General features: G+C 45.4%; 1 protein-coding gene across 1 annotated transcript in view; it reads left to right on the forward strand.

Moving 5' to 3' along the window:
- Positions 1-6,690, forward strand: part of FBXO15 (F-box protein 15) — a gene marked incomplete at its 5' end in the record, with an annotated part of 243,412 nt that extends 236,722 nt beyond the window's left edge. The window contains one exon of the mRNA XM_082257658.1: positions 6,562-6,690. Within this exon, the coding sequence (XP_082113784.1) occupies positions 6,562-6,576 (15 nt within the window). The 3' untranslated portion in view covers positions 6,577-6,690. The remainder of the gene's footprint in view (positions 1-6,561) is intronic.
- Positions 6,691-15,612: the final 8,922 nt, after the last annotated feature.

Raw genomic sequence — 15,612 nt, forward strand, 5'->3', positions numbered from 1 at the left:
GACTACTAAAGCCTGAAGGTGCGCCCCCACCCATAGCTGGGGTGGGGGGACGTCTTCGCCGGTTTCCGGATCCATGGCTTTCCAGAATCCCGGACAAGTGGGTTTGCGAAGTCATACGGTCAGGTTACAAGATCGAGTTTCAATCACTCCCACTGGTGCGATTCTTCCCTTCCAATATCCGACTATCCCCGGATCGCCTAGAAGCTCTGCGGGGGGCGGTCACGGATTTAATGCAACAAGGAGTGGTGGTCCACGTTCCTTGGACAGAGCGTTTTCAAGTGTTTTATTCGAAACTGTTCACAATACCCAGGAAAGAGGGCAAGGTGCGTCCAATTCTGGACTTAAGAGCGCTCAATCTTTTTGTCAAGATACAAAAATTCAAGATGGAATCTATTCGCACAGTAGCGGCCTCCCTGCATCAGGGGGATTTTCTAGCGTCCATAGACATCAAGGATGCCTATCTTCACATTCCCATTTACGCAGGACATCAGCGTTTCCTGCGTTTCTCCGTAGAGGAGAACCATTATCAGTTTGTGGCATTACCCTTTGGTCTCGCCTCGGCTCCCGGGTCTTCACAAAGGTGTTGGCACTGTTGCGACAACGAGGCATATCGATTCTAGGTTACCTAGACGATCTTCTGCTCCGTGCGGGTCTCCGCAGACTCTGTTACTAAACTTAGAGATCACCATGATCTCTTTGCAAGAGTTCGGATGGCTGATGAACCTGCAGAAGTCTTCTCTGGTTCCCACCAGGAGGCTGGAATATCTGGGTCTAATTTTAGACACATCCAGGGCAAAAGTATTTCTTCCGGCGGGGAAACTCCGGAAGATTCAATCGACAATTCAGTTGTTACTATCCGACAACTGGCCTTCTCTTCGGACTGGCATGAGGGTCCTGGGTTTGATGGTGGCTTCCTTCGAAGCAGTACCATTTGCCCAGTCCCATACCCGAATCCTTCAAGGAGAGATTCTTCTCAAATGGAACCGGAATCCAGATTCCCTGGACAATCGGATCCGATTGAGCGAGCGGACCAGGGAGTCTCTGGTCTGGTGGCTTCGGTCTCCGATGCTCAGCCAGGGGAAGTCATTTCTGCCAATATACTGGACGATTGTCACCACGGATGCCAGTCTATCCGGGTGGGGAGGAATTCTCGGCCAATTATCTGCCCAGGGGCTTTGGTCCCTGGAAGAGTCCAGGTTACCGATAAATGTATTGGAACTGAGAGCGATCAGACTTTGTCTGATTCACTGGACCGAGCAGCTCCAGGGCAGCCCGGTTCGGATCCAGTCGGACAATGCCACAGCAGTGGCTTATGTCAATCATCAAGGGGGCACCAAGAGTGTCCTGGCGGCCATAGAAGTGGCCAGCATTCTTCGTTGGGCGGAACGGTTTGTTCCAGCTCTCTCCGCGGTGTTCATTCCGGGGGTGGAAAATTGGCAGGCAGATTATCTCAGCCGTCAGATTCTGGATCAAGGGGAATGGTCTCTTCATCCAGAAGTTTTCCACCAATTGTGCCTTCGTTGGGGCACCCCGGATGTGGATCTGTTGGCATCTCGGCTCAACAGGAAGGTGCGGAGGTTTGTAGCTCGCTCCTGTGATCCTCTAGCAGATGCCGCAGACGCGCTGGTCGCCCCGTGGGGGCAGTATCAGCTACTGTATGCCTTCCCTCCTCTCAAGTTGCTGCCGAAGCTTCTTCGCAGGATAGAGGTGGAGGGAATTCCAGTTATCCTGGTAGCTCCGGACTGGCCTTGTCGAGCCTGGTACGCCGACGTCCCGTGGCGACTTCCTCTCAGGGAAGACCTGCTGTCTCAGGGACCGATCTTCCATCCTGCTTTACAATCGCTGGCTTTAACGGCCTGGCTATTGAGACCCAGGTGCTGAAGGACAAGGGGCTGTCAACTTCAGTTATTCCTACTCTAATTAAAGCTAGGAAAGTGACTTCCAGGAAGATTTATCATCGCACATGGAAGTCTTATATCGCGTGGTGTGAATCTATTGGGTTTCCTCCACGTTCTTATTCGGTGAACCGTATTTTGGCTTTTCTGCAAAAGGGGGTTGAGCAGAAGCTGGCCTTGAGCTCTATCAAGGGTCAGGTTTCAGCATTAGCAATCTTCTTTCAGAAGCCTTTAGCTACTCATTCCTTGGTTCGGAATTTCATCCAGGGGGTGCGACACTTGGCTCCGCCAGTGCGCGCGCCTTTACCACCCTGGGATCTTAATTTGGTTTTGTCGGTTCTTCAGAAGCCTCCCTTTGAAGATATTAGGGAGATTCCCTTGCTTACGTTATCCCAGAAGGTGGCCGTCTTGGTGGCCATCACGTCTGCACGCAGGGTGTCAGAACTGGCCGCATTATCCTGTTGTTCCCCATATCTGGTGGTTCATAGGGATAAGGTGGTTCTTCGTCCGAATCCATCCTTCCTTCCTAAAGTGGTTTCAGAATTTCATCTAAATGAGGATATTGTATTACCTTCCCTGTGTCCTAAGCCCAGCCATCATCGGGAGTTTGCTTTACACTCCTTGGATGTGGTTCGGGCGATCAGGGTATACTTGAAAACGACGGACTCGTTTCGCAAGACGGATTCACTTTTTGTGATCACGGATGGCCCCAAAAAGGGGTTGCCTGCATCTGCCGCGACTATCTCCAGATGGATTAGACAGACGGTGGTACAGGCTTATTCTATTAAGGGTCAGGAGCCCCCGTTCCCTGTTAAGGCGCACTCCACTCGGGCACTTAGTGCGTCATGGGCCTTTCGCCATCAGGCGTTAGTGCTTCAGGTTTGCAAGGCGGCTACTTGGTCGTCAGTGCATACCTTTGCAAAATTCTATAAAGTTGATGTGATGGCATCGTCAGATGCCTCTTTTGGCCGCAAGGTTCTGCAGGCCGCAATTTGAGGAGACCGTTGGTCTACCTCGAGGGTTTTTTTCTGTTGGATTTTTAGTTGAGTCTCATCCCTTTTATCTGATGAGCCTTTAAAACTTCTAGTTGGCACCGGTTAAGCCTTCTAGATTGGATTTTGATTTCCGTTAATCCCACCCCTCATTTGTGGCACTGCTTTGGGACGTCCCAATTGATATGAATCAAAGAGGACTGCGTCTGTCAATGAGCGACAGAGAAAAATGGATTTTTGTAAAATCTTACCGTAAAATCCTTTTCTCTTAAGCTCATTGACAGACGCAGTACCCGCCCCTCTACTTTTGAGTTGGGTTGGGTTAAATTCTCTGACACTGCTTTGTGACATAACTAACATCCTGTAGCAGAGAGAGAGAGGATATACCCTCTGGGACTGCCCCTAGGGTGGAGCCAGAATGTTTTTTTCTGCCTAGTGTCCTACTCCTGTAGAGGGCAGTATAACCCAATTGATATGAATCAAAGAGGACTGCGTCTGTCAATGAGCTTAAGAGAAAAGGATTTTACGGTAAGATTTTACAAAAATCCATTTATTTAGTATGTTCTTGAAGCTCTCCCATTTTCCTCTGTGTTCTTTGTTCCTAGGGTTCTATCCCATTTTATATTGTCTAGCAAAGAGCGCAGTTTAGGGAAGTTGGCTCTTTTGAAATTCAGTGTCCTTATATTACCCTTGTGTTTCCTATTTCTATGATTTATACTGAAACTAATTGCCCTATGGTCACTGTTTCCTAAGTTGCCCCGTATTTCTACATCCGTGATCAGGTCTGTATTGTTAGTCATCAGTAGGTCTAGTACCGTATTGTTTCTTGTCGGTGCATTCACCATCTGGCCCATTAAATTGTCCTACAAAACATTTAGCAACTGCCGAGCCTTAGATGAATGTGTGGTTCCTTCTGCCCAGTCTATATCTGGATAATTAAAGTCCCCCATTATAATGACATTTCCCATCCTTGCTGAAATTCCAAGCTGTCATAGGAGGTCCGCCTCCCTCTCCTCCCTCTGGTTTGGGGGCCTATAACATATACCCAATATTACTTTCCCCATAGTGCCTTCCCTTTGAAGTTCTACCCATAGGGATTCTACCTCCTCCTTGGCTCCATTCGTGATATTGTCCCTTATAGTTACCTGCACATTGTTCTTGATATACAGACATACCCCTCCCCCTTTTTTACCTTCTGCGATACAGGGAATACCCCTGAATGGTTGCCAGCCAATCATGAGAGCTGTCAAACCAAGTCTCTGAAATTCCCATAAAATTAAAATCCTCCTCATACATTAGCAGCTCCAGTTCTCCCATCTTGTTGGCCAGACTTCTAGCATTGGCATACAAACCTCGTAATTTTGTCCTGTTGCATACTGTATCCTCGTTCGATGTTTTGAGGCTGCACTTGCGATTTGTCCGCCTACCTACCTTGGGTTTAAGATCTCTGGAGACCCTACCGCTAATCCCCCTATTAATGCCCACTGAACATTGCTGCCCGCTGGCTAATTCTACATCTGTACCCTCCCCATCACCTAGTTCTAAAAGCCCCTCTAACTTGTTGGACATCTTCTCTCCTAGAACGGTTGTAACCTCTCCATTTAGGTGCAATCCGTCCCTACTAAAGAGCAGGTAGCCGACTGAGAGGTCGGCCCAGTTCTCCAGGAACCCAAAACCCTCCTTACTACACCAGCTCCTCAGCCACTTGTTAACTTCCCTAATCTCCTGCTGCCTCTCTGGCGTGGCTCGAGGTACTGGTAGTATTTCTGAAAATACTACCTTGGAGGTCCTACTTCTCAATTTAGCTCCTAAGTCCCTGAAATAGTTTTTTAGGACTCTCCATCTCCCTCTAACTGTGCCATTGGTACCCACATGTACAATGACAGCAGGACTTTCCCCAGCCCCACCCAATAATCTGTCCACCAGATCTATGATGTGACGAACCCGGTAAGCAACAAATAGTTTGGCACTTAGCCTTTTTGACAGATTGCCCTCTCTGTCCTAATAATTGAGTCCCCTACCACCAGAACCTGTCTTTCCTTACCGTTAGCCTTGTTCCCAACCCTCACTGGAGTAGTTCATCCCCTGGCAGCTAAGGGTGTCGCTCTGCTCCAGCAATGCTGGTCCCTGACTGGTTTCCCCAACATCACGCAACAGGGCGTATTTATTGGGATGCTCCAGCCCAGGACCGGCCTCCTTGCCTCGTTCCCTTTAACTTTTTCTAACTGTCATCCAACTACTCTGCTCTGATGCCTGCACCCTTGTATCTCCACCCGCCTCTGTGATGGCCCCTGCTGACACCTGATGGGTACATTTCCAGCTCTCCTTCAGTATGGAGATTCTTCTCAGTGTTGCCAGTTGCTTCCCTAGATTCAGGACCTGAGCTTCCAGGGAAGCAACGTGCTTACATTTTGTGCAGCTGTATGTGCCCTTGATTGCCTGATCAAGGAATGCATACATGCCACAAGATGTACACTGAGTCGCATCGCCACACCCGCCGGGCATTGTACTCACTAATGTAATCTAATGGGGATTGGGAAATTTAACTTTTTGCTGTGTAGCTCTTTACTAGCTTCCTGTCTAATTTCTCAGAACACAGTTGCTCTCAACACCCGAGTACTACTCAGGTACTCACCACACCGCTCAGGTATTTACCGCACCCAGGTACTCTCCACACTCAGGTACTTGCAATACTCGGATACTCTCCACTCACATGTACTCTCCACACCCAGGTACTCTCACTACACCCTCAGTCAGTCTTCGGTCACAGTCTCATTCTTTTTTTTTTAACCTAGTCTGTGTCTCTGTGCTCCTGCACAGCCGCCCCTGTAACCTGACACTGACACTTGCAGGGTTTGTCGGCAATTCAGTCAGTCAGTCTACTAGTCTGCTTCCACCGACTTTACTGTCACAATCCCTCACCCCCCACACAGTACTTCTACTTACCAGCCTCCCCTGGTCAGCCTGTTCTCTGGATCTCTCAAGCCCCGCAACCGGGTCTCCTGCCGCCGCTCCCCCTATTACCCACCCCCACTGGAGCCTCTCCCAGTCCCCTGATCTCCCGCTGGAGCCGGCCGCCGCCTCACAGTCTCAAGGGGGGGTGGGGGGAGACAATCAGATCAGGCACTCTCCTCACACGCGGTCTCAGTGACAGTTCTCCCGTCTTCCGCACTTGCCAGTACAGCACCACCTGCATGCTTGCTGTAGTAGTAGTTCAGCAAGCTATCTGTACAAAGTAATAGCCACTATGGAAAAAAGTAATAGTCACTGTGGAGTGTAGTCATGCATATTTTTTTTCTTGCCTAAGAGGCCACCAAAAAAACAAAAAAATTGGGTTTGGTAGATTATAGTAATTTGTATCACCCGATGGCTTCTAATATTCTATAGTCCTGTAGCACCTAAATATCAGCACATCAGTTCTTGCAGTTGTGGATTACATTGTTATTGGTTGGACTAGATGGACTTGTGTCTTTTTTCAACCTGACAAACTATGTAAACACTGGTCTGAAAATAGCATACCATTCTCTTGGGCTGTACACGAGGGACAGCCGTAACATGTTCCTTAGGGCCATTGAAGTGAAAAGGGATGGTCCCTGATTTCTGTTTGGATCTTTGGAAAAGCTGCTCATGTGTTTAACAATGCACTGACTGACTTTTTGTTCTAATATTTTTAGGATTCACCTAAATAAACCTGAAAACTACAGAAAGGATGCCATTGTCTCAAGTATTTAACGGTGCCCGACGTTTCCAAAGAAGAAAATAAAGAGTTTTACTGACACTTTGAAGTTTATTTATATTGCACTTGAAGTATATATATATATGCTGTATAAGATCCAAGTTTGTGTTTCATTGTGTATTAGAAAATAGAAAAAATACTAGGAGTAAATGTGATGGACCTAGAAAATGTTTTTTTTTTTTCTCCTGCAGTATTACTACATTATTGGGTATAGCAAGATGCCTTTCATTATCTGCAGTTTTGAAGAACAGCAGCTGTAGTGAAGTTTACACTAAGAGTGCCTATGGCATCAGTTTGACATGCTTATGAGATAATTTAATGACCCCTAAAGTTGACTTTTGTATTTGATCTGCTTCAAAACCCTCTTGCAAAAGTGAGGGCAATACTTTTTTTATTTTGGATAGAGTAAGAGAGGTTTTTTTGCCATCTGTGTTCCATTAAGGAGATTTTCCTTCAACTACTATCCCAAAGCCACAACATTAAGTGTGAGAAAATCCTTCAAAAGTGAAGGAAATCCCTGATAATTCCCAGGGCAATCAAAGCGAGTACCCCTATTGGAAGATTTCCCTATATTGCTATTCTGATGATTACTCAAAATTTTGAGTTTTCTTTCACTTTCCAGAATCAGGTGTTCTAATCCCTCCTAATTCTTGATTGTTTGTATCTCATCGTTAGTTTTTAATATTTAGGTGTAGATGTCTTGAAGGTTTTTGAAACTGCTTTTCAGTGGTATTTATCTTGTTTTGTGTTAGTATTTGTGTGCATTTATGCTTGAAAGGGTACTGTAAGATTTGCTAAGATTAACGAACATATCTTATTTGAAAGAGAACTAAAGTATAACTAAAGATTTTTTTGCAGATATAGAGCAGTGAGGCATTACAACCACAGTAAGGATTTTCTTTTTGTCTGTGTCCTTGTTAGGAAGATTCACTCTTTCTAATTTTCCTGATTTACTAGTATCACCAGGAATGCAAGTGAGGATAAATCCAAAATTTTAAGTTGTCCTGTCCCAGAACAGGAATAGCGAGGAAATCTTCCAATGGGGATATTTGCTTTTGTGACAACTTGTCTAAAGGGGGACTTCCCTCATATTGAAATGATGTCCTCTCCGTTCCTGATGAGCCTATAGGACAAGAAGGGATGGAAATTCTCCCTAATGAAACACAGATGGCCAAAAAAAGACTGTGGTTTTAACCCTCCTCTACAATATCCTAACTGGAAAAAAATGTGTTGGCTTTAGATATACTTTGAGTATTATTAAGGTGAAGAAATATTACATCTCTATTATTTTAGTTGTCCTTTTTCTGTTCTAAATGTGTTTATCTATAACATTGTTTGTCTGGCTTCTTTATGGAACATCGTGCAGTAAACTGTATGCAGGAATATGATCAAAAGAATAAAAAAAAATAAACAGTAAAGAAACGTTTGATTTCATATAATTATTAACCTTCATCTAACGGGAACCTAAACTATGGAAGCTGTGCCCCCTGGGAGTGGATGGTTATACTGACACCCTATTGTGGACAGAAACTGTCCCTTACCACATCCTAACCAACTATGTGTCCGTTTATTTTTAATTATTCGGGTTTACAACCAATTTAAGGAGAGACCACACTATATTTAAATATCAAATACTGTATTTAGATATCCAGAGTCTACAGGTTGTTAGTGTACAGTGGTAATATGTAATTTATTTCACAATAACCTGACTAAAAAAAAAAAAAAAATTATATATGTGTGTGTGTGTATATATATTTAAAATGATTCTTGTATGTGTTTTAGCTGTTTAACTAGAGTTGACTTTTAATACCAAGGTCAGCTTTGTAACCACTCAAATAAGCTAATATGCCAGTGCGCATTTTAGTAAATATACTCTACAAAGGCTGCCATTGCTGATTGCTCTCTCTGGAAATGTTAGTGGAATGTCATCTTGATCCAGTGACTTCAATCATTTCTGAGTTTGTTACTTGAAAAAAGTTGTTCTGACTTCACTCTAACTTCCCATGCTGTACACTAATTGTTGGCCAGTGAATAAAATGTATTAAACTTCTAGCTAAGCCTAACAGCTAGGTGAGTAGCATTTTAGGCAAATGCCTATTGGGCCATAAACCTGTTGTAACCTGAGCAAAAAACTGATCAATAGTAGATTGCAGTAGATTTCTGGGATGTAAAGAAGGTTATAATGGATCAGCCTTTTTCAACCTTGAGTGCCTTCAAGTTTCTTTAGGGATGCCTTGGCAAAACACCTAAAAATTGTATACAAGCCAGTGAGTAGATCAAGCATGCCTTTCAGGTACACAAAGCCACAGGTTTTCATTGTGCAGCATTACAACCTTCTAACCAGTGCTGTATCATGGCCTAGGCCGACAAGGCCCAGGTCTAGGGCGGCACTTTGCAGGGGGCAGAAAAAAGCTGCAACCCGCACTCCTCCTTGCTCCTGCACGAAAAGGGTCCCCGCCGGCTTGCGCTACACTTTTAGTATAGTGCCAGTCTTATGGGGCGAATTGGGCCAGGGGGCAGGGTCCAGGAGGCAAGTCAGTCTGGCACCCCCATAAAGCAGTCACACTGCTACCTGCCGGTGAGGACATTCGGACAGATCACATGTTGCTGACCTCACTTATTAGCATTTGCGGCCGTCGGACCAGTTGTTTTAAGTGTGGCCCTGCAGCCTAATACTCCACCTACCCTCCTCTGCCCCCAGGTATAGCAGGCATCATGTCACTAATATAATTTAATTTCTTTAAACATCCTTGTCCTTGAGTGAGCATATTGAATTGCATCATTTTTTTTTTTTAAGACTTTTATTTGTATATGATTGCAATAATATTTTGGACCTGCTCACCTCCATAGGTGCTATCGCAATATGTCACTGGATTACTAAGATTACTCCTTTCTTTTAAGAATTTGGACTTGTGTTTGCTGCCACTGATTAAGTCACTTATTTTATATAATGACTATGGACATTCCTAGTCATTATACAAATAAGTGACATAATCCTATGATTACGATCAGTGGCAGCAAACACAAGTCCAAATTCTTAAAAGAAAGGAGTAATCTTACTAATCCCGTGACATGAGGCTGTACTAATGGCCACTGATAAGGCTGCACTGATGGCCACTGATGAGGTTGCACTGATGGGACTGCACTGATATGCTGCACTGATGGGCACTAATATGCTGCTTTGATGGCCACTGATGAGGTGGCAGTGGTGCGTACTGATAAACTGTACTGATGGGCATTAATGAGGCAGCAATGATAAGGCAGCACTAATATGCTGCATTGATGGGCACTGATGAGGCTGCACTGATGGGCATGAGGCAGCACTGATAAGCTTCACTGATGGGGCTGCACTGATATGCTGCCCTGATGGGCACTGATATGTTTCACTGATGGGCACTGATGAGGCTGCGCTGATGACCTCTGATGAGATGGCACTGATAAGCTGCACTGATAAGGCAGCACTGATGGGCACTAATATGATGCACTAGTGGCCACTGATGGGGATGTACTGATGGCCTCTGATGAGGCCGCACTCATATGCTGCACTGATGGGCAGTAATGAGGCTGCACTGATGGGCAGTAATGAGGCTGCACTGATGGGCAGGAATGAGGCTGAACTTATGGGCACTGATAAACTGTGGTTGTAGTCTGTGGTTAACAGATGATAGGGCGGCTCATAAACAGAAAGGGCTGTGGTGTTTACAGGAAGGGGTGGATCATATTTAAATTAGAGGGTGCCCAAGTTTAGTCAGGCCTAGGGCAGCACGAAACCTAAATACACCACTGCTTATAGCCACCAGTGTCCTAACAACCAATAACATTATTGGTTGATAAGGAGGACGTCAGGCACCTGTACAGCATCCTTGTTTGCCCCTCCCCATCAGCACTAGGGTCACATTAGCTGAGTGTGGGAGGGAAGCTGAAGAAGAAGATAAATGCTTGTATACTAGTCAGTACTGTTGTACTAAGGTGTGCTTTGCTTTGTAAAAATAAATCACCTTTAAGGCTGGGTGTCCTACGTGTTGGATGTTGCTACATTATGTAAAAATATTTGTTTGTTTTACATTTTAGAAGAGGATGCCTCAAGATTGCAGGTAATTTGAATTATCTTTTGAGCAGCCAAACCCATCATGATTGGATCCCTGGAGTCTGCAGGCCTTTGGTGCTTAAGGCAGACCTTTACCCATTACAACTTGATAAAAAATAATGTTCTTTAGCAAGGAACATACCTTTCACATAAATAATTATGTTACCAAAATTAGTGTGTGCTGTAAATTGCTTCCAGCATTACAACCCCCCTATATATTGAGCATCATAAACTGTTTTGTTTGGTATCAGTTAATGTATATGCAGCATCAGGGTGATTAGTTGTTTCTATCCAAGATAGCGCAGGAACCACACTCTGAGAGTAATATTGCCTCCAGCTTTGCTCCTTTTTCTTCCTGCTGGAGACTGCCATTTTGCTGAAGCCCTGAACAGCAGTAAATCATAAAGAAGAAATAAATGGACTGCTGGGAATGCGAACTGTCACATTTGCTTGTGTCCACAACCAAACTGTCAAACTATCAAATATTAGTGTCATAAATTATCACCATGGCAGTTGAAGGTCAAACAGAAGCAGCTTCCTTGGCTGTAAAGGATAGGAGGGTTTGATTCCATTTTTAAGGCTGTCAGCAGATCGGCATCTAGAAACCCGGCAGTGCCTAAAATTGGATAAAACAGTGTCATACTGGATTTTAAACAGTATATACACTTATTTTTAATGTTTTACATAGCTACATTTCCTTGCAAAAGTATTCACCCCCTTGGCATTTTTTGTGTTTTGTTGCCTTACAACCAGGAATTAACATGGATTTTTTGAGGATTTGCATAATTTAATTTACAGAACATGCCCACAACCTTGAAGATGTTTTTATTATTATTATTGTGAAGCAAATAAAAAATAGGACAAATTAACAGAAAAAGTAAATGTGCATAACTATTCACACCCCTAAAGTCAATACTTTGTAGAGCCACCTTTTGCGGCAGTCACAGCTCCAAGTCGCTTTGGATAAGTCTCTATGAGCTTGCCACATCTTACTACTGGGATTTTTGCCCATTCATCCTTGCAAAACTGCCCCAGCTCCTTCAAGTTGGATGGTTTGCGCTTGCGAACAGCAATCTTTAACCACTTCAATACAGGGCACTTTCACCCCCTTCTTGCCCAGGCCAATTTTCCCCTTTTAGCGCTGTTGCATTTTGAATGACAATTGCGCGGTCATGCAACACTGTACCTACACCAAATTTATGTAATTTCCCCCCCACAAATAGAGCTTTCTTTTGGTGGTATTTGATCACCTCTGGGTTTTTTCCTTTTTGCTAAACAAATAAAAAAAGACCGAAAAGTTTGAAAAAAAAAAAAGTTTTTTTTGTTTATGATATACAATTTTGTAAATAAATACGTTTTTTTCCTGCACTGATGAGCACTGATGAGACTGCACTGACAGGCACTGAGGAGGCACTGATGGGGTGGCACTGATGGGGTGGCACTGATAGGTAGCACTGATATGCAGCATTGGTGGGCACTGATAGGCGGCACTGCTGGGCACTGATAGGCGGCACTGATGGGCACTGATAGGTGGCACTGATGGGCACTGATAGGTGGCACTGGTGGGCCCTGATCGGTGGCACTGATAGGCGGCACTAATCAGCACTGAGGGGCGGCACTGGTGGGCAATAATGGGCACTGGTGGGTGACACTGATAAGTGGCAATGATGGGCACTGGCAGGCAGCACTGATGGGGAGGGCAATGGGGTGCTCCCTGAGCCTTGATTGCCATCCCTGGTGGCCATAGTGGGCATCCCTGGGGTCATAGGTGGGCATCCCTGGGGTCATGGGTGGGCATCCCTGGTGGTTCTAGTGGCACCCCCCCCCCCCCCGAGGGTCTGCACTGGTAATCAATGATTGTCAGGGGAGCCGCCGATCGGCGCTCCTTTACTCGTGCCTGTCAGGCACGAACTAAGGAAAGCCGATCAACGGCTCTTCCTGTTTACTATGTGACCAGCCGTGATTGGACACGGCTGGTCACATGGTAAAGAGCCTACGTCAGTAGGCTCTTTACCGAGATCGGAGATGCAGGGAGTCAGACTGACACCTCGCATCACCGATCGCCGCTCTGCACGCCCCCGGGGGGTGCACAGAGCTGTATTATCCTGCCGCCGTCATATGACGTCCGGTCAGGATAATACAACCACAATCCCGACGTCAAACGCCTATAGGGTGGGTAGGATGTGGTTAAGTCTGACCACAGATTTTTTATTGGATTGAGGTCTGGGCTTTGACTAGGCCATTCCAACACATTTACATGTTTCCCCTTAAACCACTCAAGTGTTGCTTTAGCAGTGTGTTTGGGGTCATTGTCCTACTGGAAGGTGAACCTCTGTCCTAGCCTCAAATCACGCACAGAGTAGTACAGGTTTTGCTCAAGAATATCTCTGTATTTAGCACCATCCGTCTTTCCCTCAACTCTGACCAATTTCCCAGTCCTGGCTTCTGAAAAACATCCCCACAGCATAATGCTGCCATCACCATGTTTCACTGTGGGGATGGTGTTCTTTGGGTGATGTGTTGGGTTTGCGCCAGACATAGCGTTTTCTTTGATGGCCGAAAAGTTAAATTTTAGTCTCATCAGACCAGAGCACCTTCCTCCATACATTTTGGGAGTCTCCCACATACCTTTTTGCAAACTCAAAAATGTGCCATTTTATTTTTTTGCTGAAAGAAATTGCTTTCTTCTGGCCACTCTGCCATAAAGCCCAACTCTATGCAGTGTACGGCTTATTGTTGTCCTATGTACAAATAATCCAGTCTCTGCTGTGGAACTCTGCAGCTCCTCCAGGGTTTCCTTAGGTCTCTGCTGCCTCTCTGATTAATGCCTTCCTTGCAAGGTCCGTGAGTTTTGGTGGGTGGCCATCTTGGCAGGTATGCTGATGTGCCATGTACTTTCCATTTGGTTATGATAGATTTGATTGTGCTACTGGGAATCACCAAAGATTTGGATATTTTTTTTATAACCTAAACCCTGACTTGTACTGTAATGACAGATCATGTGACACTTAGATTTCACAGGTGGACATCATTTCACTAATTATGTGACTTCTGAAGGTAATTGTTTGCACCAGAGCTTTTTATGGGCTTCATAACAAAGGGGGTGAATAGATACGCACATGCTAATTTTCTGTTTTCTATTTCTAAAAAATAGTCTTATGTATATATTTTTCTCATTTCAGTTCACCAACTTAGACTATTGTGTTCTGATCCATCACATAAAATTCAGATTAACAAAACATTAAACTTAAGGCTGTAATGTAACAAAATAGTTAAAAAGTCAAGGGGGGGGGGGGGGTGAATACTTTTTCAAGGTACTGTATACCTGCAAAAGAAACCAGGCTGAAGTGATCTGGCAGAACTTAATTTTCTGACTAAAGTTCCACTTTAAGCCCTCTATAGTCTCACTTCTATTACACAACAGAACCTAACCTGGCATATAATATTGTGACAATGGGGTTGATATAGTAATGGAAAATAGGCTGTTCTCTTAGCAAGGGAATTTTCCCTCATCTTAGTAATTCAGTTGAAGGTCTGCTGACTTTTATCATCCAATCATGTGCAAAATAAAAACATTTCTCTATTGTTCATTGACAGACACAACTCCATATAATTCTTGACCATTGGGTTATGCTGCCTCCTACAGGAGTAGAACACTAGGCAGTAAAAAGCTTTACCACGCCTCTCGGGCCATTCCTGCAGGCATACACCCACACTCTGTTATAGGCTTCAATTTGTTTCTGCCTAGTTTAGGAGTAGCTGATTTTTTTTTTTTGTGGAATCTTTTTGTAAGACTTTACTTTTTAGTTTGTTTTGTTTCTGAGGGAACTACAAGTAACAGCTGGCTGGGTTTCCGACTGGATATGCTAGATCCTTAAGGTCTCTCAGCCAGCGAGCGTGAGCAGGTTATAGTATAGCACTAGGCCTTGCCACGACAGAGCCCCGATAGACGGAGGCTGGCCTGCGAGTGACACACCTCGCCTGGACGCATACGACCTGGGTCCAGCGTTCCCCCTGGTCGTCAGCACCCCCCACCCCGGGTGGAGAGGTAGTCTGTTCTGAGTGGTGCCCACCTGATGCCATTGGTTTGGTGAGTAAGTGCCCCCCCCATTTCTCTGGCGGTCTCGGGGTGGACGTGGGCTCCTCTCTGGGGAAAGTTGGACCCTCGGGTATCCCTCGGTTCCCCTGGCCTCTCGGTTATACCCAGCCCCCCTTAAGCTTTTCCTCCCACAAACCGGTTCCCACCTTGGGGGGCGGATGTATTGTGGCCACTGTGGAGGTTCTGTGGGGGGGTTATCCTGGTGGGGACCCCTCCTGGGGACCCCCTGATGCCACTGACTAATGACCCCCCCTGGGGGGTCCTGGAGACCAAATGGCACGCCGTGGGGGCCGCCATTTTGCTGTAGTTTTGCTCTGCATCAATGTAAAAATTTTCCAATTGAAATGCATGGGCAGCCATGCTTTGGTAGTTTCCCCATAGGAATGCATGGGGCGGCTATTTTCTTGGAGTCCACGATCGCTGGAGAGCAGGGAGAAGCTAGGGTGACTCTAGTACATGACCCAGGTATTTCCTGTTCCTGTGTCAGATTGTTTTTCTCTCTGCACAGAACTTTTCTATATCCCTCCATATCGCTTTGGGGGTATGTTACTGGGGTCCCTGTAGGTATTTCTCATTCACCCTGCTGCAGGCTGTGCTAGGGCTGGGACTTGTGGTGCCACTGGTGCAGCGGTGCGAATCATGTTTTTTGCAGTTTTTTCTTAAAGTGACACTGTTTTTTTGTATTAAGTAAATATGGAGTCACAGGACCAAATCTTACCCACAGACCCCCTCAGTACAGTTGCGGGACCCTCCGGGTCGCAGCCCCTGTCTGCATTTACAGCAGTTTTGGAAAACCTGGTGTC

Source organism: Pelophylax lessonae (genome assembly GCF_965119305.1).
Source record: "Pelophylax lessonae genome assembly, chromosome: 5".
NCBI classification, from domain to species: domain Eukaryota; kingdom Metazoa; phylum Chordata; class Amphibia; order Anura; family Ranidae; genus Pelophylax; species Pelophylax lessonae.